Raw genomic sequence first — 26,913 nt, 5'->3', positions numbered from 1 at the left:
TCAAAAATGTTGCTTGTAATACTGTAAAGCTTTCCCAACCACATACTCAATGAAGTTAGAATTCTCCATGCTAACATCCTGAGGTACTTTGATGGTGAAAGTAGGTAAAGTTAAGATAGTCACTTCTAACAAAGTGTCATTTAGATTAGCAGATTTTCCATCACCAGTTCCTGGAACTACCTGGAGAAAATGTATTTCAATAGATTAGTCCTAGAGTTTTGTACATGCTTAAGGTTCAGTTGAGTTACCAGTATCTTTGCTGAGAAAACCCCAAATGATATCACAAAGAATTAGACACAACTGAACAACAAAATAACATATATATATATACTTATAATATGTGTGTGTGTTTGTGAATTCATTGAGGATCACTGTTGTGCTCTATTAATACTTATACTTCCTGGAAAAATATTGCAGACAAAAAACAACAAAGCCCTATAGACTGTTATCAAAGAATGTAAAGTTCTTGGGGTCAGGTATCCTCAATACTTACCAATTTTTATATCTCAAGGGGGGAAAAGGTCATTTTAGCTATTAATGTCCATTGTACCTGACTTTGACAAGACTGACTATAACTTATGTATTATCTTAAAAGTATACATGATAATGGTTTGATTCTATCTACTCTGAATTCATTTTTAAAACTAATAATATTTCATATATATACATTGCATTTCACAGTTTTGGAAGTAGTTTTCTTTTTTAAGATTGTATTTTATTTTTTCAGTTACATGTAAAGACAATTTTAACATTAAATAAGATTTTGAGTTCTACATTTTTTTCCTCTTTCTTTCCCCTTATCCTTCCTGCTTTTTCAATAAATTCCCAAACAGGTAAAAATTTATATCTGTCAAACAAAAGAATAGACCAAATTGAAATCTCAATTTTCTGCTAATTACCATTTATAAAAGTATAGTTAGCAGGTTTCATCTTTTTAAAAAACCTCAAGTTGCACCAAATCAATGTGCTATACTGAAGAACAATGACAGTAAATACATATAATCTACTTGTCATTTTCTGGGAGAAGAATCAATTTTTCTTTTTGTATTGAGACATCACCTTTATAATACTGAAGATATTTTCTGATCCTATGGTCCGGTGAGAGAGTTCAGCCACCCATCCAAACTTCTCCCTCATCTTCCCCATCATGGCTATCATGTCTTCCATGTGTTGCTGGGTCATCTGAAAAATCTGAGTGTATTGCTGTTCAGAAATTTTAACCAGTGTAAAGGCTTCATCATACTTGATATGAAGTTTTGGGACATCAGGGCAGTCTGAGGAAGAAGAAAATAACTTGGCTGGAAAATATTCCTGTATTGTCAAATTCTCCTCTTTTTTTGACATTCAGGGATCCCATAGACTTACGTAGTTGATTCAGGTACAGAGCACCTTCGAATCTGAGGTCTCCTCATTCCATTTTACTGGACAGAGACTACAGCCAGTCAAAGAATCTCTTCATTTTTATGATGGATATTATTATAGCCAGGGTGAACTCTATTGCATGCAATACCAACTCCTTTCAAATAATGTCCCCTATGACGACTTATTTTCACTGGTTGTCTGAAATTTAAGTGAACCTGTCCTCAGTCAAATTATCATTTTTAATCTTAAGTCATTTTAAGATATAGTCTAGGACAGAACAATTTAGTTCAATAACCATCAATTAAACATTTATAATCTTTACGATTACTGTCCTATATACACTGGTAGAAATACCACAATGAATGAAAAGTGCTTCACACAGTAAAAAGACATTTAATTTTGGAAGAGACCTCAGTCTCTACCTAATCCAAACCATAAATGAAAGGAATTCTCACTATCAGTTACCTAGCATGTATCAAAGAGGTTTGGTTTTTATATTCTCTTTTGGCCCAGAGATCTAATACCAGACAGGCATATGCTCCAAAGATGTCAAAAACAAAAGGAAAAGTCTCATTTTCACCACAGTAGTCATAGCAGCACTTTTTTAGTAGAAAAGAAGTGGGAATAAGGTAGGACATATATTGAATGGGAAAGGGCTCCACAAATTGGCATACATTAATGGACTGTTATTGCCCTGTAAAATATGAAACATTGCTTCCTCTATCATCCTTACTTACATATCTTCAGTCTCTTGCTTTATACTATCTGCTTCTCCATTGCTTTCAAATACACCCATGTCCCTCTCCCATTGGAAATTTTTGAAACTTCACTTGATCTGATTGTCACCGTTAGCTGGTGTACTATATCTCTCTTCCCTTTTTTTTTTTTTTTTTTGCTAAACTGAGAAAGCCATATATAATTAATGCATCCTCCTCTCTTCTAAGTCAGAAGTCTGTACTTTCACCAGATCGATGCATTTTGACTCATATTTCCTTAGGAGTCCTGCCCTCTTGATACTATACTCCCTTGAAAGCACTTGAGACAACAAAATTTAACAAAAGACAGGTTTATTACATATTAGGCTAATAAAGATTAAAAAACAAACAAACCAGAAATGTCTTCCTGATGTCAAAGCTTTCTTTTCCACAAATTTCTAGACTTTCCTGTCAAGAACTCATTTTTAGCACAGTGAACAACATCTTCTGAATGTTTTCCTTTTTCCTTTACATAGCACGGTTACTCCAAGTCTTCTCTATAGTGAAATCTCTTACAGTGGGGAAATCCATACTTTTCAGGCTGTTTAGCAACAGTCACTGTCTTTCTCAGTTCCTTTATCTCTCTGATAGATTGGCAGTATGTCCTATATGGACTCTCTACATCCTCCCTTCTTCCCTCCCCCCCCCCCCAGAATCCAAGCTGCTCAGATGAAATATATGATAATGGGGAAAAGCCCATTCTTGTTTAGTACACACATGCAGTGGTCCTTCCCCATCCCACAATCCCTTCCAATGTGCCTCTCAGCTCCCTCCAAAGCCACCTGAGCAAACAGTGCAGTTACATTAAATTAAATGACTAAGTAAACATCATTACATTAAATGACTAAAATTTGCAATTATATCTTCATATGATACTTCAAGTCAAATTTCCCTAATGCATACATGGGTATATCTAGAAACTAAAAGAATTCTCAAAGGCCACAGTAGCACAGCATTTCAATAAATTAAAAGAATTACAGCATAATCTCCAGCATGCTTTATTCCACTTGGACAAATTATCCGATGGGAGGAATTGCTTAATTTATTTTTCAATTGCATTTTAACTTTATTTGCTATTAAATAATGTTTTAATGCAGTATTTCTTTCTTTCTTAATAAGCAGTAATAACTTAGCCTAATTAGTGGATAGTAATAGTATTCTTTTCTCTTGAGGACATTAGTCTGTATTTAATCTTTCACCATGAACTATGAGAAAATGAAGACAAAGGAAAGAAAAATCAAAATAATTGGGAACAATAGTCTTTGAAATGTAGATTCATCATACCCCCAGATGGGCAAAATATGGAAATATATGGAAAGGAAAACAATTTGTGAATTAAAAGGACTTGTAAAGCAAGTCTTTGGACATCCCAAAAGGGCACATTTCTTACATTCTTACCATATTATATTTTGTCCTGGAATATTTTATATCTTTTCTAGGAGTTTAGAAGCTTGTTGAGAGGAAAAACTGTCTCATTCATTTGTATACCTCTCCCACCTAGGCTAACCTAGTGTCTTGTAACTTCTAAGAAGCTTTAAAACAATAACAGCAACAACAACAATAATATCCAACTACCACCCCCAACCTGTTTACTAAGTCAATGAACATGGAAACAAATAAAACGTTAACTTACCTTGCAAGAAGTTTTCTTGACATTTTTGACATCTTTCATGAAATTCAAAACATCCAGACAAATTATGGGTAAGTTCTTGGCATGGTACTCTGTTATGTACAGGGAAAATCTCTGTAAACATGCCTCTTTTATCAGACTCTGGAGGGGGGGGAGAGAAACTATCAATATAATGATTTCACTTCAGTTATAGTTTCAGTAAAGATAAATGTGAATTTTTCTTTTTAGTTTTGTAAAACTGATACTTTCAGTAAGAAAAAAGTTTTTAAAAACTGATACTTTCAATAAGAAAAACATTTATAGGATATGAGAAGTCAAAGACTAAGGAAAAAAGACATACATATGTATACATATACAAAAGCTATACACATGCATACAGTGTAATACTATTATATGCACACACAAATATATCAACACATATACACGTAATACACACAGAGACAATACCCACTTGCACATTGTAATAACTATGCATATGTGTATTCATGTGCATACATGTGTCCACACATATGTATGTGTGTTGATATGTGTATGAGAGAGACAAAAGAGAGTGAGAAAATATTTCTGGAAGAAATTTAAAGCTATGTCAACTGTCTTTTATTTAAAAGGGAGATCAAATAAAAAAGAACAATAACATAACAGTCAAGTCCTACAATGCATTAGAGTATTTTACTATATTAGAAATTTGGACAAGCAATAGAATACTCATTTCTAACTCAGAAACATAATTTTCCCAGAATTTTTTCATGTATATGCCAGCAAAAGTTAAGTCCACAGAGTGATTATTTACTCTTCTAACTATTTTACAGGCTGCTACTTAGACATAATTCCTGATTGGTGGAAAGAATGCCTTCATGACATTGGCCTGTGTGAGAAGTGGATTTGGTAGGAGAAGATTGAGAAGGAAAGAGACATTTTTTATTCCAGCTTCATGAAAGAGATGCATGGCTCCAGAAACTCTTTGGAGAGAAACATATATAGAGAGATAAAAAACAAGGAAGCCACAACCTCAAATATGTCTCTAAATCTCAGGTTTGCCTTCCTAGAAACATTTGGGAAATTCCCCTCAGGTGAGATGGAGTGGAGAAGGGGGTTTTCTCTTTCTTGATTAAATGAGATCTTTGCTCTCACCCCTAATCAAATGATTTCTTTCCTGTGTATTTTGTGGTATATCAATCTATATAACTTATCATATTTCTGTGTGCTCTCTGCTTGAATAAATGATTTTGCTCACAATTCAGTATTTGTGGTGACCTTTTGTATAACAATTTGTAAAGCGGGGATAAGCCAAGGATTATACATTCCTTTTTAGGGGAAGGTGCCCAGAAAAGTGACTTGAATCTAAAACAATTCCCTTAGACAAGCAATATTTAGGGGGACAGATGGATATAATTCTAATTCAACATTCCATCTAAATTCATGGTCCCTTCTCCTGTTCCTCTACAGGAAAATATAAAGTTCCCTTAGAGAGGGTGGGCAATTTCAGAGCTATATATTCATATTTCACCATGATTTCATTTAGACTATATATATAGGCATACACATAACCTACAGGGGCAGCATAGGTCCTAGTAATATTAGGGTTAGGGACTAAATTTGTAATTCATTTGCACAGGGAATTCTGAATTGAGGCAACTCATTCTACCAATACTGATTGATACCTTCTCTGAAAATAATAATAATGATGATGATAATAATAATAGTAGCTTACATTTATATAGTGCCTTTTATGTGCCAGACACTGCTCTAAGTACTTTTTTAAAAAATTATTTATTTTGAATTTTACAATTTTTCCCCTATTCTTGCTCCCCCCCCCCCCCCCCCCCCCCCCCCCCCCCACAGAAGGAATTCTGTCAGTCTTTACATTGCTTCCATGGTATGCATTGATCTAAGTTGAATGTGATGAGAGAGAAATCATATCCTCTAAGTACATTTTATATTATTTCATTTGATCCTCCCTGGAAGGTACAAAGGAGGAAACCAAGGCACACAGAAGTGAACTGATTTGTCGAGTCAGAGATGCAGTATGTATCAAAGGCAGGACTTTCAGGTTGTCTTGGTTCCAAGGCTGTTTCTCTAATAGTTGTTATTCAGTCATCATTATCATCATTATCCATGCCTGGAACACATTCTCCTCACCTCTGCCTCAGTCCCTCTTTTCCTTCAAGATGTAGTTCAACTGTCATCTTTTCTATGAAGTATTTCTTGATCTCCTGACTAACAAGTACCCTCTCTCCTAAACTACTTTGCATTAAATCATCTTGTATTTGTGTTCTTTTTACACATATCCTGAATATAGCCCTCCATTAGACTGTAAGTCCTTCATGAATAGAGATTTTTTCATACATTGTGTACCTGGCCCAGGTAGGCACCTAATAAATATCTATTTATTGATTGATAACAAAGAGGACATTTTTAGGACTCTTTTCTAGTATCTCTTCTCTCCTTGTCCCAGTGAATCTTAGTAGCCATCAGAAACTATAACTGGATTGCCATTACAAATAAAGATTGGCAAAGTCTTGTAGTACCAGACTATTTAGGCAGATTTCCCAAGGGCAGTAGATCAATATGGCTTGTTCCTTTTCCCCATTGGAAAAATGTCAGTAAGCTCCATATTTTTCTGGCCCTCAGCTTTTCTTTTCCTGTAAAGTGAAGACTCAAGATATTCCCTTCTAGACCTAAATCTATGATCCTATCACCTGGATTTAATCCCTCCCCCCACCACTCCCTTAATATTCACTAACTCTATGCTACTTTGGTCAAACCACTTCTCATCAGGAGGCCTCAATTTTCTCTCTTACTTTCTTTCCTTTTTCCTTCCTTCCTTTGTCTCTTTTTTTCCTTTCCTCCTTCCTCTTCCTCCTCCCTTCCTTCCCTTCCTCCCTTCCTCCCCTCTTCCCTTCCTGCTTTCGTTTCTTCCTTCCTTTCTTCCTTCCTTTCTTTCTTCCTTTCTCTTTCTTTTCTTCCTTCCTTTCTTCCTTTCTTCCTTTCTTTCTTTTCTTCCTTCCTTCCTTCCTTTCTTTCTTTCTTTCTTTCTTTCTTTCTTTCTTTCTTTCTTTCTTTCTTTCTTTCTTTCTTTCTTTCTTCTTCTTCCTTCCTTCCTTCCTTCCTTCCTTCCTTCCTAGGATCCTTTCTTTCTTTTCTTCCTTCCTTCCTTTCTTTCTCTTCCTTCCTTCCTTCCTTCCTTCATTCCTAGGATTCTTTCTTTTTTCTTTCTTTCTCTTTCTTTCTTTCTTTCTTTCTTTCTTTCTTTCTTTCTTTCTTTCTTTCTTTCTTTCTTTTTCTTTCTCTTTTCCTTTATTTTTCTTCCTTCCTTCCTCCCTGCCACCCTTCCTTCCTTCCTCCCTCCCTCTCTCGCTTTCTTTCTCCTAACTCTGAGTATGCCTATCTACCATACTACTCTGTCTCATTATTTTATATGCATTATATGCATGCAATATATAAAAATTTCCCCAAGATATTATAAAAATATATTAATATATTTCAATTATATAATATAAATAAAGCACTTTCTAACAGCAAAACACTTTAAGTGTAATACATTGTCATGTAATTATAAGAATGATGTTTGATTTGAAACATTTACATTTATCTACATATCAAAGAAACTTGATATTCAGTAAAATTAATGGTATAAGTCCTCCTTCCCTCCATAGTAGCACTGGCAGTGAATTATTTTGTCTAGGATTCTCTCTCTCTCCTATTGAACATCTTAAGAATGTTAAGAAATAATTACTAGATTAAACCCCTATCCTACTAGGAAAAAATGGTCAATTATGCTAATTACTATTCTAGGTATGGAATTTGTGTAGCTGACTGATTTCTGACTATACAACAAAGGTACAAAAGAGATATCCAGCGCAAACTTTCTAACTTTTACATACAACAAATCATTCCCAGGGAAATGCCAATCATAAAATGATAAAATGTCCTAACTAGTTCAAGAACTTGCTTTACACTTTAGCAGCTACAACTGTTTCAGTTAGTTTTCAGTCAGCAAAACATTGCTCCTCCCATTTTTCTTCTGGGAAAGAGCCCAGCAAGAAACAAGTTCAAGAATGCACAGGTACTTACTCCAGGTGTTGCCCATGTAGTAATACCTATTTTTGAAAAATTTTATTATCTAAACACCACAAAGAAATTCTGAGGAAGACTTCCCCCCCGCTTTTTCTTAAACTAGGTTGTGGGAGATAAAACTGGAATAAATTATATATATTTGGTTGAGTTTTTTAACATGTAGAAATAACTTATCTGCAGGAAGCTATATTTCTTGTCTGATCTGTTCAATTTGGACCACCACCTACAAGAATCTCATCTCACAATTCTTTGAACTAATTTTCATGGCTTAAAGAATTATAGCATCATAGCATTTTAGAATGAGAAGGGATCTTAGTGATCATACAGTCATTCAGTCATATAGGCTCAGTCACTCAGGCAACCATTTATCTAGACCAATATATACCTATAATAAGGAACCCTTCTACAATTTACATGGTAAAGAAACCATCCAGTTTTTCTTCAAAGATTTCCATTTCCCCTGACCTATTGGGGCAGCACATTCTACTTCAAGATAGCTCTAATTTGTAGGAAGTCTCCTTGCATTGAGCTTAAGTCTGTCTCAATTTATGCAACTTTCAACTATCGGTTCTAGTTTAGTCCCCTGGGATCAAGCAGAGCAAGTCTAAATTTATCTTTCAGGTGACAGTCCTTCAGTCTTTCCATCTCTTCTCCAGACAAAACAGTCGGTTTCTTTTTCTAGATGCTTACTAACCATCCTTTTGAAAACACATTTTCGAATTTTGCTAGAAATCAAAGCTTTTAGCTTTCAGAATCTTTTTTTTTTTTAATATCTGGACATCTTCCTTTTCTCTAGACCTTCTACTGACAATATCTCAAGTGATTGACATTTTGTTGAATTTCAATGAGTTCCAAACTCTCATTTTTAAAGATGAGAAAATTGAGACCAAAAGAGACAATGCTCTTTTCATAGAGTCACAGTGATAATGAATGATAGAGCATGGATTTAAACTACAGTTATGAATTCAAACTTCAAATCCAGACCTATTTCTTCATGGACCTTCTTGAATTATAACTCAGAGAAAGTAGTGAAGAGTATTAAGTTCTACCTGTATATAAAACTCGATTAATATTTCTTGAATTTGGCATTAAGCTCCAAAGATAATCTAGAGAAGGTCACAAAAATAGAACTGTGTGAGTAAAGTATGGAGAAAAAGGAGAACTATTAATAATGGCCAAAATGATTCAAATGATAAGCAAATGAAAGCAAAATTGAATGCTATGTGATCATAATTACTAAGCTTGGCCCCAGAGAAGCCAGAAGAAATGCACCTCCTTCCCTTCATTGAAAAGGTGGGGAACTGGTTGGCGTATTGGTTATTTTTGATTAATTTTTTTCTTTGTTACAAGGAAATGTTCACCAGGTGGGATCTTTAAACAGTAGAATAGAAAGATGGAATTCCATGGAGTTCTTTGGTTCAGAAAACTTAATACAGACTATATAAATATAAAGCGTAAGAATCCACATGACACAGTGCAGAGTGTTCCAGTTCTGAAGTCAGGAAGACATTTTAGGATGATCAGACTGAGCAGCTATGTGGACTCAAAAAGACTAAATAATCATTAGGGCCCAATTAGTTATCAGATGTCAATACTGAGAAAGAACTCTATTTAGGAAATGTATTGTACTTTAGGTTAGTATAGACTATCATATTTTATTGTCATTAATAGCATTCACTAAACTGTGCCTTTATGGGACCTCCCCAAGGACAAACAAGGATGGTCAAGTTTACCTTTGGGTTACCCCCTTAGCTGGGGCAGCTAGGTGACACAGAGGAAGAGGGCACTGGTCTGGAATCAGGAAATCCTGAGTTCAAATCCTACCTCAGACACTGTGAACCTGGGCAAGTCATTTAATCCTGTTTGACTCAGTTTCCTCATCCATAAAATAAACTATAGTAGGAAATCCCAAATGAGGTCATGAAGACATGGACATAACTGGATAGGAACAACCAAAAAATATAAAGAGTATACCAATCTTCTATCTAAACACTTTCTAACTAACTCCTTTTACCCACATTGATGATTTTCTTCTAGATGAGGAGGTAGACTACTATTTAATTTCGAACAACTGGATGATAGTTGATGTGTAAGGAAGACAAAATTTGTGAAATGACAAGCTAGTCATCAGGAAGTTTATGAAATGAATGGGTTAGAGTGAATTTAATTAACTTGTATAGAAGATGTGAGTTCATTCTTTCATCAGCATATTCATTCTTAGCTGAGTATATTTGTAACAACCTATTCCCCAAATGGCTCGAAGCACCTCTCAGTCTATACACAGGCACAGACCTGCAGGGTGAAGTGTCTTGACTTAAATAGCTATTATGACTTACCTACTTCACTCAGAATATGAACCCAAGGGAATAAATAGGGGGTTAAAGTTATTCCATAAAAACCATGGAAGCATTGCTCAATGACAGGAACAATAAATAAAGAGGGGGCAGCTAGGTGGTGCAGTGGATAAAGCACCAGCCCTGGAGTCAGGAGTACCTGGGTTCAAATCCGGGCTCAGACACTTAATAATTACCTAGCTGTGTGGCCTTGGGCAAGCCACTTAATCCCGTTTGCCTTGCAAACACCTAAAATAAATAAATAAATAAATAAAGAGGCAGTGAAGTAATACAAAAAGTGTTGCATTTGGAATCAAAGTATCTGGGTTTGAATACTGGCTCTGTCACTTAAAGTCTTGTAATATCTTTGAGGAAATCACTTCATTTCCTTGTGCCTCAATTTCCTCTACTATAAAATTAGGGTGTTAAGATTAGTTGATCTCTAAGGACCACTTCAGCAAAATCTATTATCCTATCATCTCATGAACTATGCAAAACTCTAGCATTTCCTATTCTACCCAAGACTAGATATTGGTAAAGATGGTGGCATCAAACAGATTTTTTATAATACTTGCCTTTTACTTGTTGTTCCGGTAAATCCTTCATTCCTTTCAATAGTTCAGTAATCATGTCACTAATACCTGCCCAAACTGATTTGCTAAAATCAAAAAACATCTGAAAGACATTGGGTATCTCCCAGCTTTTCAGAAGACTTTTGTTTTGGGGGGTTGTCTCTGATAAAGCTGGCAGGAAGTGGGGCTCTGTTAAGTCTGTGTCTGAGAAGAAATATGTTTGGAAAGCCTGGTCAAATTCTTGCGGTATCTGTTTGAAGACACTGGTGCTCCTGTCAAAGAGTATGTTCACATCCCTGGTCAGTTGGCTGAATGTGCCCTCCATTTGAGATAGCTGAGCATCCTCTTCATTTGACTTTCCAGTGACAGGAAGAACTTTTGCTTCATCATCATGAAAAGGAAAAATTAATTGAGGTATTTTCTTGAAGAAACTTTCAATCTGTAGGGGAATAGAAATGGAGTCAAGTTCTTACCACCTTGCATTCTATGCTCTTAGCAAATTTTGAAATTCCTATGTTAACAAAGTAGAGTTCAGACTTAGCTCTATATAGGAGACACAATAAATCATGACTGAGTTGAATTACTAGAAACCTTATGAATAAGAAGTAAATATTTAGGAAATATATACTAATATTCATTTCAGTTCTATTAAGTGCTTACTGAAGCAACTAGGTGGTACAGTAGATAGAGTTCTAGGTCTAAATTCAAATCCAGCTTCAGATACTTCCTAGTTGTGTGACCCTGGGTAAGTCACTTTACCCTGTTTGCCTCAGTTTCTTCATTTGTAAAATGAGCTGAAGAAGGATATGACAAACCACTCCGGTATTGTTGACCTCTCAATAGGGATCACAAAGAGTCATTCACAACTGAAAAATGAGTAAATGACAACAAAGCAAAAATTTTCAAAGTAGAGTTAATTCATGTAAAGTTCTGACTTGAGAGTCTTTTTAGGTTTTTGTTTTTGTTTTGCAAGGCAAATGGGCTTAAGTGGCTTGCCCAAGGCCACACAGCTAGGTAATTATTAAGTGTCTGAGACTGGATTTGAACCCAGGTACCTCTGACTCCAGGGCTGGTGCTTTATCCACTGCACCACCTAGCCACTCCCTGACCTGAAAGTCTTGATGATGAAAAATTAGCTCAAGTTTAATGACGTTACTAAGGAACACAACCTAAGAATGGAATTTAGAATATCAGAATACTAGAAAACATATAATGTAGTATCCATATAAGATTTTTGAAAAAAGAAATGACTAAGCCCAAGTTGTCTAAAGTCTTTTCTTCAGTTTCTTCTTAATAGCATGCTCAGTCCTTTTCTCTTTTATCTTAATCTATAAAAATGAGCTCTTGGGGAAGGGATCAGGTAAAGTAACACTCTGAGATATAGATATATACATATACATATATATATACATGTATTATAAATATATCTATGTATATAATCGTATTTTACTTCTGCCAAGACAATTTACATTTTCAAAAATAAAAGCCAATGTTTAGTTTAAGACAAACTAATTGCTGGATTTCAGATACCAACAAGATAGCATGGGAGGTATTTTGGGAGGCAAAGAGGTTTTTCTGGGTGCCTTTGAAAGCAGACCACACATACCCTTCTATTTTACCTCCATATTTAAATATCCCTATACCCAAGCCAGAAGAACATTGGCTGAATTGGGGCTTTGCAACAGGGCTACAACTCCATACTAGAGATTCCTGTCTTACTATTCTGAATTTCTTCCTCTTCCTGCAGGACTTTGCAACACTGCTTCATTTAAATCCAGTCCACCCACACATCAAGACATTATTGGTGATATCATTGGTCCTCTTCAAAAAATAAAGGACAAACAAATTTATGGAGACATGAGCTTGATGACTAAAATTTCATGCCCAATGTTGGACAATGCAGCTGCCTTGGTCATCCACTATTCTTTTCATTGCATTGCAACACCTCTCTATTTTATCTGCCAACTCTTCACTCTCTTCACATTCAGCTCCCTCCTTATCTATAGAGAAACCTTATGATTTTGTTTAAAATCAACAACAAGAAGGAACAAGCAATGAAAATAAATTTAAGGTAGATCTCCACCCCCAAAGAAAAGTAATTCATACTGAAAACCATCTGTGGCCTGAAACATATATTTTACTTTAATCTTTTGTTTTTCCGACAGTAATTGTCTAAGAACAGAAACCATGGTCATCTTCATTCTGATTAGGTTTTGTCAACAGCACAGCAAAATAGGGAATTTAAACAAATATTTAATTTATTCATTTCCCTTAAATCAACTTTAAAAAAAATCTGCTACATATAAGGCACTGAGCTAGGTGTTAGTGATTAAAAATGATAAAAATGAAATAAAGTTCCTGTCCTCAAGGAACTTGTATTCTATTGGGGAAACAACAGGTATACTTATAAGTATACACAGAATATATGTAAGGTAGATATGAAATGATTTTAGAGGAAGGTATCAGCAGCTGACAGGGTATAATCAAGAAAGCACTCATAATATGAGGTGACCATTGAGATGATCTTTGAAGAAAAGTAGTTTCTAAAAGGCAGAGTTGTTGAAGGAATAAATTCCAGGTTAAATGAGTCAACTGGCTAACATCTTTTCAGCAGATAAGTAGATCGTGCTCATGTTGTTACATCTTTAGACTAGACATAGCTATGTTTATTTAATAGATGGTTGTTATTTTCATTACAGTTTTGAATTATAAAAAGATTTGGAGCAGGGCAGGACAAAATGTCAAATACTGGGGAGCTCAAACTGACTTCAGGGATCTTCCTTCAGTTCCTGATTGTCATAAGGGAGTTAAGTTTGATGTCCTTTTAATTTTTATATCATTTTTATTTACAGTTTTTATTTTATCATAATGAAAATATATATAATTTTCTTTATTATACTATTTGTTTTATGTATAACATTATGTTATATTTCTATTATTAAATTAGTTTTGACAAAAAAGGTTCTTAGAATAACAGTTTCTTGAAATAACAAAATAACAAATAACCAAAATTTAGTCTTGGGAAGAAAAATAAATTACCATTGATCATTTGTTAGTCTCAACAAATATAACTTTGTATGCTGAGAGCAATTATTTAAAATGAAAATAAAAACCCTATACTTTGTCTTATAAGGTATTTGGTTTGTATCTACATTTAGCTGGAGTACCTTTAATTATGTTAATAACCTTTTGTAGTGTTTTATAGAATAAAAGAATGTTAGGTTTGAAAATGACTGAAGGAATCATCTCATCCAAGTTTTACAGAAGGGAAATGAGGTTGAGGGCTTATGTAATTTGCCCTGATCGCAATGATAGTAAGGCCTCTACTCTTCATAGCATACTATGGATGGATTAAAGATGGTAGCCAATCACAAAAGTCCAAAAGATCCAGTCAAGGAAAGAATCAAATAAACTGAGCTTCTTATTTGTCCTGGGGATTACTTTCTATGTAGTTGGGTATAGCATTGACAAGCTGTTCTGACTACCCTTGACATTGTCCAACATTGAACATGAAATTTAATCATTAAACTCATGTCTCCATAAACTTGTTTGTCCTTTATGAATTTGTATGCCCTTCATTTTTTAATTGATATTTTATTTTATTTTTCTAATTACATGTTACAAATTGCAACAAATATAATATTTGTTGATGGTTTTAGATAGATGTTGTTTATTATTTTAAGGAAAGCTCCATTTATTCCTTTACTTTCTGGTGTTTTTAATAGGAATCAATGTATTTTATCAAAGTCTTTTTCAGCATCAATTGAAATAATCATATTATTTTTTGTTGGTTTTGTTATTACAATGTTCAATTATGTTGAGTATTTTCCTAATATTGAACCATCCCTGCCTAACTGGTATAAATTCTACCTGATTATAGTGTATTATCTTAGTAATAACTTGCTATGATCTCTTTGCTAAAATTTTATTTAAGATTTTTGTATCAATGTTAATTAGGGAGATTGGTCTATAATTTTGTCTGGTTTGGTTCTTCCTGGTTTAGATATCAGCACCATATTGGTCTCATAAAAGGAATTTTGAAATTCCTTCTATTTTAGATTTTTTTTTTGCATCCTTCTCCTATTTTTTAAGAGAGTTTATTAATGGTTTCTTCAATTTCTTTTTTAGAAATGGGGTTATTTTACTTCTTCTGTTAATGTGGGCAGTTTGTACTTTTGTAAATATTCATCCATTTCACTTATTGGCAAACAGTTTGGCAAAATAGCTCTGAAATATCTTTTTAATATCCCCTTATTGGTGGTTTGTTTACCCTTTTCATTTTTGATACCCTTATTGTGATAATTTGATTATCCTCTTTCTTTTTTAAAATGAGATTAACCAGATTTATCTAGCTTATTGATTTTTTTCATAAAACCAACTCTTAGTTTTATTTGTTAGGTCAATGATTTTCTTACTTTCAATTTTATTAATCTCTCCTTTGATTTTTCAGAGTTTCTAATTTGGTATTTAATTGGAGATTTTTAATTTGTTCTTTTTCAAGTTTTTTTACTTGAATATTCAATTCATTGATCTCCTCTTCCTCTATTTTATTTATATAAGCATTTAGAGATATGAAATTTCCCCTCAAAACTGCCTTGACTGCATCCCATATATTTTTCTATGATGTCTTATTGCTATCATTTTCTTGGAAATAATTATTGATTATTTCTATGATTTTTTGATCCAGTTTCCAATTAATTTTTGATTTATCTTTCATGAACTTTTATTACATGTAATTTTTATTGTATCATAATCTGAGAGGTATGCATTTATTATTTCTGCCTTTCTGCATTTGACTACAGGGTTTTTATGCCCTAATACATGATCAGTTTTGATATAGGTGCCATGTACTGCAAAGAAAAAAGGTATATTTTTTTCTATCCCCGTTAAGTTTTCTCCAGAGGTCTATAACATCTAAGTTTTCTAAGATTCTATTCACTTTTTTAACTTCCTTCTTATTTATTTTGTGGCTAGATTTATTTAGTTCTGAGAGAGAGGGAAGTTGAGGTTCCCCATTGTTAAAGTTTTGCTGTCTATGTCTCCTTGTCATTCACTCAGCTTTTCCTCTAGGAATCTGGATGCTATACAACCAAGTATATACATGTTAGTAATGATATAGCTTCATTGTCTTTTTTTTTTTTGGTAAGGCAATAGGGTTAAGTGGCTTACCCAAGGCCACACAGCTAGGTAATTATTATTTTTGTTTTGTTTTGTTTTTTATGTTTTTGCAAGGCAAATGGGGTTAAGTGGCTTGCCTAAGGCCACACAGCTAGGTAATTATTAAGTGTCTGAGACCAGATTTGAACCCAGGTACTCCTGACACCAAGGCCTGTGCTTTATCCACTATGCCACCTAGCCGCCCCTGCTTCATTGTCTTTTAATAAGATGTAGTTTCTTATCTTATCCTTTTTAATGAGATAGATTTGTATTTTTGTTTTATCTGAGATCATGATCACTACCCCGATTTTTTTTTTTTACTTCAGCTGATGTGTAATGTATTTTGCTCCAACCTTTTACCTTTACCTTCTGTGTATCTCTCTGCTTCAAACATGTTTCTTTTAAACAACATGTTTTAGGATTCTGGCTTTTAATCTATTCTGCTGTCCACTTCCATTTTATGGGAGAGTTCATTCCATTCATATTTACAATTAAGATTACTGTATTTCCCCATGTATAAGACACTCCCATGTATAAGATACACCTTAATTTTGGGACCTAAAATTTGACGAAAAATGTATTAATAAAGTTAATGAACTCAAGTTTTATTCATCATAAAATTCATACAACTCCTCATTTCTATCAAAACTCCTATCCATTAGCTTGTCCCCATCTGTGTTTGATGATGAATCATTGTTTTCATATATTGCCTCATCCTCAGTGCCGTCTTTGGTATTGGAAATGCCACACTTCTTAAATGACTTGACAATGATCTCAATCTTGATAATTATTCCAGGATCTTTTCATCCAGCTACAAATTTCTCCTATAAATGATTTCTTCACTCTTCCTGCTGGTGTCAAATTGTCCCCAGAAGATTCATTCATTGGTTTCAATAGTCTCTCATGGCAGCTTTGAAGGGTGTGGTTGCAGCTGAATGTCAAGTCTCCAGGTATAATGGTGAGTTTTGTTTTTTTCTCTGCAGCAATCTTTTTTTGTCTTTGTTGTTATATGTGCCCTGAACTGATCAAGCATAAATAGGGCAGGTTTACATAAGAGCCCACCTGGTCTCCTATTCCAAACTTTCCCAAACCAGATAGATCTTCATCTCATCTTGATCCGTCTAACTCTTGTCTTGAATGTGGACAATCACTCCTCAAGGAATGTCTTTTTTTTGGCATTGTTTTGCATTTGAAAATCAATATGGCACAAAGCTTAGTTCTGTTGGCACAACAAACTAGAACAACTGTAAAATGGTGCTTTTTATGTCTACTTATCTTCACAATTATACAGTTTTTACTCCCTTCTTATCAATAGTTCTTTTACTTGGGACATCAAATTGATGCTTGCACATAATTTTCAATGTGTCCCAACTCAAACTGATGTGTCTTCCTATGTTGAATGACAAAAGAGAGTAGGATTTCTTCTTTTCTTGGATTATTTTCTCAGTAGGAAGAGGACCAAACTTATGTTCAGCAACATGATTTCCATTCACTTTTGCAAACTGAATAACTTGAAACTTGAATTCAGCATTGTACAAAAATCTTTACTGAGCCATTTCTGGGCAGAATATGGCAAAATGTATAAATGCAAAACAATGAGCACAAACACAAGTGTGAAAAAACACGGAGTGCAAGTAAAAAAATCTTCAACCACTATGTAAGATGCTCCCTGTTTTTAGATCCCAAATTCATAAAAGGGTATGTCTTATACATGGGAAAATACAGTACTAATTTTGTATTTCTCTCCATTCTGAATTTCCCCCCTTATAAGGGTATGAATTTTCCAGCAATGGTATGAATGTTTACTAAGGAGTAGAAGGGTTGTCATATATATTTATGGAGGAAGTGTCCGAACTGATAAACTTATAGTTCCCTGAAATATTGAAGAAGTATGTAGGTATGTAGATCTATATCTTAGAATGGAGGGCAGAGGAGCCCAATTTGATGTCAACACTCTGGAACCTCTCCAATTTTGCTTCCTGACCAGGGACCTTAGTTCCTAGATAATATACCCATAAACTAAATCAACTCTATTGAGTTGAGACTGAGTGAAGTAAGAGGGCAAGAAGATTCTTGTCTCTATGGGTGACAAAATGTAGGAAGGAATGAAATTTTATTTTATAGCAATAATATAGCATTGTATAAATAGCATATATTGATTATGAAGAACTGCAAACTATTGTAGCATAAATACATTAAACTATTAGCACAAAAATTTGCTAATTATACTTGTTTAGTTACAGGTTCCAGAGTGTTGACATCAAATTGGGCTCCTCTGCCCTCCATTCTAAGATATAGATCTCATTGGCAAGAGTAATTACCTCTACTTGTATGAATGTTAAGAAATCATGTACTCTTACCTTGTGTGATTCTTGCCTGTCAGGTTGATCTTCCAGTGGGATTTAGCCATCATACTGAGGGTGTCCATGTGGATCTTTTTAGTATTATGTTGATATCACAGAAGACTTGGGTAGTCCATCTCTTCTCCATCCTCCTCTGGTCCACCTATCACTTCATACCTCCTCTTTAATGTAAATCACCCCCTGTTTCTTCTCCATATTATTTTTTTTGTTAGCTTTCTCTCCCCCCTTGTCCTTTCCTCCCTGCCCACCTCCTCCCAATTTGGAGCCAGAAGGGAACTTAGTTGAGTTCTAGGAATTTTGAAATTCTAATTTTTTTCTCGTACCTTATTTATCACAGTAGACCAACTTGGTTGGCAGGCTGTATAAAATCTCATGCAACTGCTTTCCAGACAAGACTTGCATTCATCCCATAAACCTGTCAAAGACACCTGGCATTGCTTTTCCTCCTCCTCCAGTCTTTCTTTAACTTCATTCATAAGTTGGAGGGCCTCCTAATTGAGGGGGGGGAGAAAATGACAAGTCATTTCAAAGTCAAGCATCTTAGTACTTACAACTTTTGAAGTGAGTGTTTCTAAGCTACACCCCCCCCCCCCCAATCATGCTCATTTTCCCTTTCAGCAGCTAATAGAGTAGATTCCATTATCTATTTGGATAGGACAGAAGTGGTCACTGGTCAAGCAGCTGTTTCAGTAGGTATATAAAAAGGCAACTAGGTGGAACAGTGGATTTAGGAAGACCAGTGGGCAGTTTTCTGCTTCAGATAACAACTTTGTGACTTTGGGTAAATCATTTAATCCCTCTCAATCTCAATTTACTCATCTGTAAATTGGGGACAATAATAATTGCATCTATTTCCCAGGGTTATTGTGAGGATCAAATTAAATAATATTTATAAATTGTACTACAAGCCTTAAAATGCTTTATAAATATAGGAAAAATAAAAACCTAGAGGTTCTAAAAATGTAAAATAATAATACCTTACATTTATATAGCTCTTTTAGGCTTACTGTGATATCTATATCTATATCTATATCTATATATCTATATCTATATCTATATATATATATATATAAAGTGTGTGTGTGTGTGTGTGTGTGTGTGTGTATGTGTAGACTCCTTTAATTCTACAAACAACCCTGAATTAGGTTCCATTATTATCATCATTTTACAACTGATTATTATCACCATTTTTACAACTGAGACAGTGAATAAGTAATTTGCCAAGAATCACACATCCTGTAAGTGTCTAAGATAGGATTTGAATTCAGGTCTTTCTGACTCCAAATTCCTCATGTTTATTGTACAACCTCATGGTGAACATGTAAACTTTAACTATGGTAGTCTATAAAATGATGAGTTCAATTGTACTGAATGAGTGAATATATTTTTGACTACCGTATGCAGCATGTTTGGGCAAGGATGACCCCTCCACTTTAGAAGTATCTGGACCCTCACATGCCTGTAGGTACTACTGTCTTTCAAAAGACAGGTGTGTTGGAGCTGTCCACGAATGGAGCTGAGGACAGATGGCCACTGGCTTGATATAGAAAGGGAAAGCGCTCCCTCTAGTGGCTGTCGTCCGCTGGTGATGGGGTAGAATTTCCCCTTTTCTGTCTTCCCATCCCTTTTATACAGAAAGCAGAAACAACAGGGAACAATCTACCAACTGGTCTACATTCTGTCATAGTAACTTGGGATGAAACATCTTTCAAAGATTTTTCAAACTTCGTGTGATCGTCTCCTCAATCTGAACTTCAGCTTTTCCTTGAGTTAACAGATGATTAGAAGAAAAACCAGTTAATACTGAAAAAGTCCTTTTAGAATACTTAGCAGGAAGCCTAAGCATAGATTAAAGAGCATCATCATCATTATTATTAATAATAAAGAATTTACAACTTTTGAAACTGTTAAATAATACAAAAAATCCTGAAATGCAGAATCCTGGTTTGGAAAAAATGTGAGTCAAAAACCTTTGTAGAGTAAATCCTAGCTCCTCCTCCCTTGATCAATCTTATGAAATGTGTTCTGTTAAGTAAGTTAAATTTTTCTAAATCAAATTTTCATATTTTCTTACACAATGATTTCAGAGTCACATAATTTTTGTTTTCCATCTTCTTTTGGGCAACAGGTGGAACATTGGCTAGAATGCCAAACTCAATTTGAACTCAAGATAGACCTAAATTCAAATGCTGACTCAGATATTTATTAATCAACTCCAAACTTATCTCTGGTCAGGTAGTTAATGTTTCTCAATCTCAGTTTCCTCATTTATAAAATGAAGATAATAATGGCACTTACTTCCTTGGGATAGTATGAGAATCAAATGAGGTAGCATTTGTATGTATAGTTTTACAAAGAACATACCTGGCAATTAATAAATTCTAGTTGATCGACTAGTTAACTATGATTATTCTTTTCTGTTTATTAAGTATTTTTATCTAGCTATTAATTTTGACTTTTTTATTTTTATTTTGGAGGGAGAAGTTCTTCCTGCTTGGTTCCCACTCTCTCAGTTTATGGAGAGATATATTTAACAAGTGACTTGTTTGGAGTTGGCTGGCTCCAATACTTCCCCAGAATGATCAAGCCCACACCTCAAGAGAGAAGTTGGCCTCAGAATTGTAGAGGGGACTCCTAGCAATGAAGATGACCAGGAGACAAAAAGTTTTCATATCTAGGGTCAATGACTGGTCTCCAGTTTTTGTTTGTTTCCTTTTTTAACAAATAGAAATAGAAACAAACTTTGCCCAAAGAATCTCCTCTGGCACCACACTTTTTCAGCACCCTTTCCTGTAGAAATATGCTATTTTCCCTCCTGCTTGGTGTGAAGAGAAAGGAGCAATCTCATCTCAAACAGGAAAACAATGTTCCTAAATCTAATGCTACATGAGAATGAAATATATTGAAGATTCCAGGACATTTCTGGGGATCAGTAGAAAGAACATAATTTAGTATCCTAAGTTTCTGTTCCAGATCTTTCACTCTTTAGCTTAGTAACCTTAGACTAGCCACTTAATTTCTCAAGGTCTCAGACTTCATGGCCTCAGACGTTCTATCATTCTTAAATCGTTTTTATTTTTAAATTGTTGTTCTTATCCTTTCTTAAGACATGTGAGACGGAGGTCACTTGAGGACATAGTCTGTTAGGCTCTGACCTCAGACTCTTACTACCTGTGTAACTCTGATCTTGACCTCAGTTCATCATCTATAAAGTGAGGGGGAGAAATAGCATTTACCTCCAAGGATTGTTATGAGAAGACCTTGGGCAAATCATTTAACCTCTCTTGACCTCAGTTTACCCATCTGTAAAATGGGCATATTGACAGTAACTACCTCCTAGGGTTGTTGTGAGGACCAAATGAAATAACATATACAACACTTTGCAAACTTTGATGTACTAGTCTGACATGAAACAAGTCTGACATGTGTGGCTCTTAATAAACTCACGATAACTTCTAGAGATCACTGTTTTCCTTTCTATAAGCTAACACAAAATCCATTAAAAATGTGTTCTAGACTATTTCCAAGCATTAAAATCAGCCCACAGTTTGATAAACTCTCTTCTTTCTTTTTGACTCAAATAAAAATTTCATAGTACCCCTGAGTCTTAGGAACAAACTTCTCTCATGTTCTAGCCTTTTATTTGTCACGGTATGGGATTAACCCTAGTATTTAGGTTCAGGGCATATATTAGCCACATTATTACCAGATTACAGAGTAAGGTCAACAGAGAATAGTTATGTATATTTATATAGTACTTGAAAGTTCATAATACATTTTATTTAAATTTATTCATTTGAGCCTCATCAACTCCATGAAGTCAATAATTACAGTTATTATTATCCCCCGTTTTACAGATGAGGAAACTGAGATTTGGAGAGTGACTTACTTGTTCATGGTCACACTACATATGTTTAGTAAATGTTGAAGGTGAATTCTATCATGCAGTAGAGTGCTTCTTCAAACACCCACATCTTATCACTGTTAGAGTAAGGAAATGGATCCCCTTTAGGAATCTTTAGTGAGAGATGGAAGTATGGGGTCAGTTTCCACCTTGGAGATCTACTAAGATATTATTTGTCTTTGAGATGAATACGTTTGGAAATTCCAGCAATTGCCTTCTTGGGAGGAGTATACAGGAGGAGGAAGCAAGGGTTTTTCTCTGGTTAAATGAAGAACATGGAGATGATAATTCAGGGGAACCCTCCCCACCTACCCTGAAGATAAGAGAGAAGGGATAATTTGTTAGGTTGCTGCTTTGTTCAGACATGGTGCTGCTATTGAGAAGACTATACTTTCCCAGGAAAAGCAGATTTTGGGGAAAAAGTGCATTTAGACTCTATTCTTCCTAGTAGGGTTTGTACTGATAGTGATGTCATTTATGTATGATGAATACAGTCAATGCCTTTTTGGGAAGCTGATATTTGATGTAACCAAAACAACTGTCAGCATATGAACACTGGAGGAAATAGTTGTTCAACATGGCTAACCATCACAGTCTATTTCTTGGCTTGTTTAGGGACTGAGACTATTTTCAATCACCTGTTTTTCTTTACTGCTTTTCTTCAGGGTTTTCATTAGCTCTTTATGTTTCACTTCATTTCTCTCCATCATGATTTTCATCTGCTTAATTCCAATCAAAGCTTTCTTTACCTCTTCATCTGTGTATTGCTCTCCAACCACAGACAATCCTAAGAGAATCACAGGATCTGTTTTTGTTTTTGTTTTTATTTTTGCTTTGATTACACAACTATATTGCAAAACCAGTTCACCAATTTTTCATTTTCTTAAATAGAGATCTAATTGCTCTTTTACAGCATCTTATTCTGGAAGCCTTTCATAATGAATCAGCAGTAAGCTACCACCCTGATAATACCTTCTGTTCATGTGTTGTGAGCTTCTCAGTGAGCTGTAGTTAATTTGACCTCATTCTTGGCACTTGCATCAGTGACCTATTTTTATTTATCCAATATGGTTTTTAGTTTGAGAGTCAAACTTTGCTATCTAAAAATAAAAAAAAATGCTATTTTAAAAAAAAGCATAAATTGAATATATACAACCAGGATACTCAAAATAATCTGTAACCCCAGTCTTTGTTCAAATAATCTCTATGGAAGCATCCAACAAAGGGCTATGCCTGGAAATTTCTGAACCTGAGTCAAGGTGGGTGGTTGGGAATGAGAGACATAAATTCACTTGGAGTGTAGTACTTTAATGCATCACTGTGGGTTAGTGTTAGTGCTTTCCCCCAAAGCTCTTAAATTTAGTACCCTAAAGCAAAGCCCTAGTCTCTCCACTTTGTTTATAGGTCTGAACAAACATAATTGATTCATTGTAATGATCTTTTCCCCAGTAATGAGATTCTTTAATCTTTGAATATAGTGTTTCCTCATTCATGATGAATTGATTTAAAAGAATTCATTGTCTGGTATCCCCTTTTCTTTACAAGAGTAAATCTAGTTTGTAAAGAGTAATTATAAATTTTCAAAACATTTTCTAATTTGCTCCATTTCAGCAAATTTAATTGTCAATATATGTTAAGTACCCCTTATCAAGCAAGGTAAAGACCACATTTAATTCTTGAAATGAGAACTCAATTAATGATCCTCAGACAGCTAGATACAATTTATTTGTTATTTAATCTTGCACAGTGTATGGATCACTACAAAGATGATCTTCATTGCTTAACTTTTTTAAAAGCTGGAATATCATTTCGTTGTTCATTAGTCTTTATCTTGGTAACACTAAACATTTGGATGAATACTGGACATCCTGTCAAAAAATGGTCAGTTTTATCTCTACAAAATCAACCAGCTGGCTATGGAGAGGTATTAAAATAATTGGCTGAATTTTTCCATTTTTGTCCAGATGTTTGGCATAATGTCTCTGCAGCCTTTTTGTTTAATGTCAATTGGCCCTAGAGAAAGTTTTACAACACCATGAAACCAGAGGGCTGTAATGAAAGCTGTTATCTCTTAACTATGAGCTCTAGTAAATGCCAGCAGGGCATAGAAACAGGGCAAGGGAGATAAAGAAAGCAAACCTACTATTCGGGTTTTCACCGAGGTCACTCATGTCTTTCCAAGGAGGTGCGCCCTGACAGCCTTTCAACCATAATAGATGCACAATAAATATCAGAATTGTAGGCATCATGTTCCCCATTACTGAAAAAGAAAAATAAACCTAAATTAAGTGCTAGCTGTTAGGTTTTTATTTTCAATTCAGCATCAAATGGAAACATATGTTATTCCAAAACATGTTTCAGTTAAAAGTTTACTACTTTCACTTTATGAGCTGAGACCACATGTATTTATTTTAATACTTCTATGTGGGAGTATTGAAAATACTGAACTTGATGTCAAAAAGCAAAGATTATTGTATTTGCATTCATGTTGATGGAGGACACTATCCAAAGAATTACCATAAGGTCTCATAATCTTCAGAACCTTATTTTTAAACTAACTTTCTTAAATGTGAAAATCCCTAAGAAAAGTGGAAATGTAGCCATAGAAATGTTATTCCAAAAATAATAATTTTTCAAATTGGTTTGTAATTTCTATTACTCTAATTTACTTATTATTATGAAAGCAAAACAAGCTATATATAATTGTTCTTCTTTAAAACAACAAAAACCTTAAGCATTGATAATAACATATGTGACAACAAAACTTAAACTATCTCAAAGCTTTTCTATAATTTTCTATAATGTCTGTTCTCTACAGTTTCTATCACTCTTTTTTAGTGTAAGGATATAGTTCTTAGAATTTTGCAAATGCATGTGCTTTCCTTTCTCACCCTGAGAAATGTTAGGTGAATCAATTTTCCTTGCTTGAAAGCATACACATGCATACACACATTTACACATAACTATTAATAGATCCATTGAAATTTAATCTCCTCCTTCTCTATAGAATTTGAGGTAATACTTTATAGGTAGAATCCCAAGGGGGAAAGTGGAATAGCCTTTGAAGCTGCATTTCTGAGAATAAATTCAGATTATAAGATCTTGAATACTTTTTAAAAATAGTATACCTAACCAATATCGAATCAGATTTCAAGTTCATGTAAATTATTATATGTAAAATATGTACAATACACATATATCATATAGCTCTGATTTTTCTGTTAAGAATAGCTATTCAATTAATTTCATAATATATTAGGAGCAGTTACTGAAATAAATTTAAAATATATACTCACATGCATAATTATATCTTATATTTACCAGTAGTTTGAAATATTTCCTTTGTAAAGTTGCTTCTCAGTGGCAGGAAAGAACCTCACTTTGCTCTGGTCTAATTTTCATCTGTGTCAAGCATTTAGCTTTGTTCTCTTTATCTGATGACAAGGTCCCTAATCTCATTAATGAAATGTTTTGCTGTTGGTCTATGTACTAAAAACCTTTATGGACTTAAAAGTAAACACTAGGGGGAGTGTTGTACAAACTGTTAGAACCAAAGGCATGTGTCATTTCACTTTTCAGATATATTTTTTTTCTATAAACGATTTTGAGTCAATTCTATATTGCTTAAGAAAATATGTGTTGATAATATTAATTTAAGGTCTTAAATGTTTGTGCATTTAAAAAATCTCTGGCATGTGGTCCACAGTTAAGAGAAATTTTATGAAGAATCTAAAAAAAAATAGATCCTCATATAGTTAGTTATATGAGAAGGCATGCACCAGGGAGAAAGATAGAAAATGCTTTTGGAAAATATAGTTCAGGATCAAGGAAATGAAATGGTAAATGGTCTGTAGAATCCTCAGACATTTCTTGTCTGTATATAATTCTATTTTTTTCATGAAGAGAATCGTTTGGGTAAACATAAATGACATTGCAAAACATTAAACTTACTTAAATACAATGGATTCATGATATCACTGATGAAGGTGCTTTGTCCAAAAATACAGAGTTCAAGCCACCAGTGTCTACTTATCTTATGTAACTCCTGTCCGTGTTATCCTGAAAATTCATTACAGTGTTCTAGGAGAACTTTTTTATGTTATTTTGTAATAACATGGATAATAGACATTTTTTCTACTTGTCTCTCACCATTGCTAATGCAAATAGAAAATAATGGTTATTAATTATTTGTATGATTACACACATCTCATTTTTGACTATATATATACTGATATATATATATATATATATATATACTGAGATAATTGATTGGCTAAGGCAAAACCAATTTAGAAGATTAAAGATGACAGATATTTGTGGTTATAGCAGTTTGAACCCTACTTACGTGAACAAACTGTTGCCTGAAAAACTGGAACTTAACAAGATGACTTTGATTCAACTACCCTAATTCTGAATTCACCACAAGAATGGTGATAGAAATAACAAAGGCTGTAGTACAAGTTGAATTGAAAACCATTGTGGTGGAGGAAGAGGAGAATGAGAGATCAAGAATTATCACCTCACTAAATAGTGAGGAGTAGTTGAGAAGAAAAGGGACCCGAAAAGAATTTGTCATGAGATCCAGTTAAACTAGGACATCCTAAAGGCATTCATAGATGAAATTTATAGGAAAAAAATAGATGTCAAATAGAACAGATGTATGGTAGTCTATTTTTGATCAACATGAATAGTGAAATTAACTTGGGCTCTACCACCTAAGTATTTTGTGTCCTATGAGGAAGTGGTAAGGAATCTTTAAG

At 34.3% G+C, this 26,913-nt stretch overlaps 1 protein-coding gene across 1 annotated transcript; it reads right to left on the bottom strand.

Annotated features, from left to right (window-relative positions):
* CLUL1 (clusterin like 1) lies at positions 1-24,402 on the bottom strand. Its single transcript, XM_074202074.1, has 7 exons — positions 24,297-24,402; positions 22,792-22,940; positions 18,573-18,740; positions 10,733-11,168; positions 3,751-3,888; positions 1,060-1,274; positions 1-180 (listed from the first exon to the last, which is right to left on the bottom strand). The coding sequence occupies exons 1-7, from the start codon at positions 24,400-24,402 to the stop codon at positions 1-3; spliced, it is 1,392 nt and encodes a 463-aa protein (XP_074058175.1).
* Positions 24,403-26,913: the final 2,511 nt, after the last annotated feature.

Source organism: Macrotis lagotis, chromosome X, assembly GCF_037893015.1.
Source record: "Macrotis lagotis isolate mMagLag1 chromosome X, bilby.v1.9.chrom.fasta, whole genome shotgun sequence".
Classification (NCBI taxonomy): Eukaryota; Metazoa; Chordata; class Mammalia; order Peramelemorphia; family Peramelidae; genus Macrotis; species Macrotis lagotis.
The sequence above is the reverse complement of the archived record's forward strand: the minus strand, read 5'-3'. Positions and strand labels throughout refer to the sequence as shown.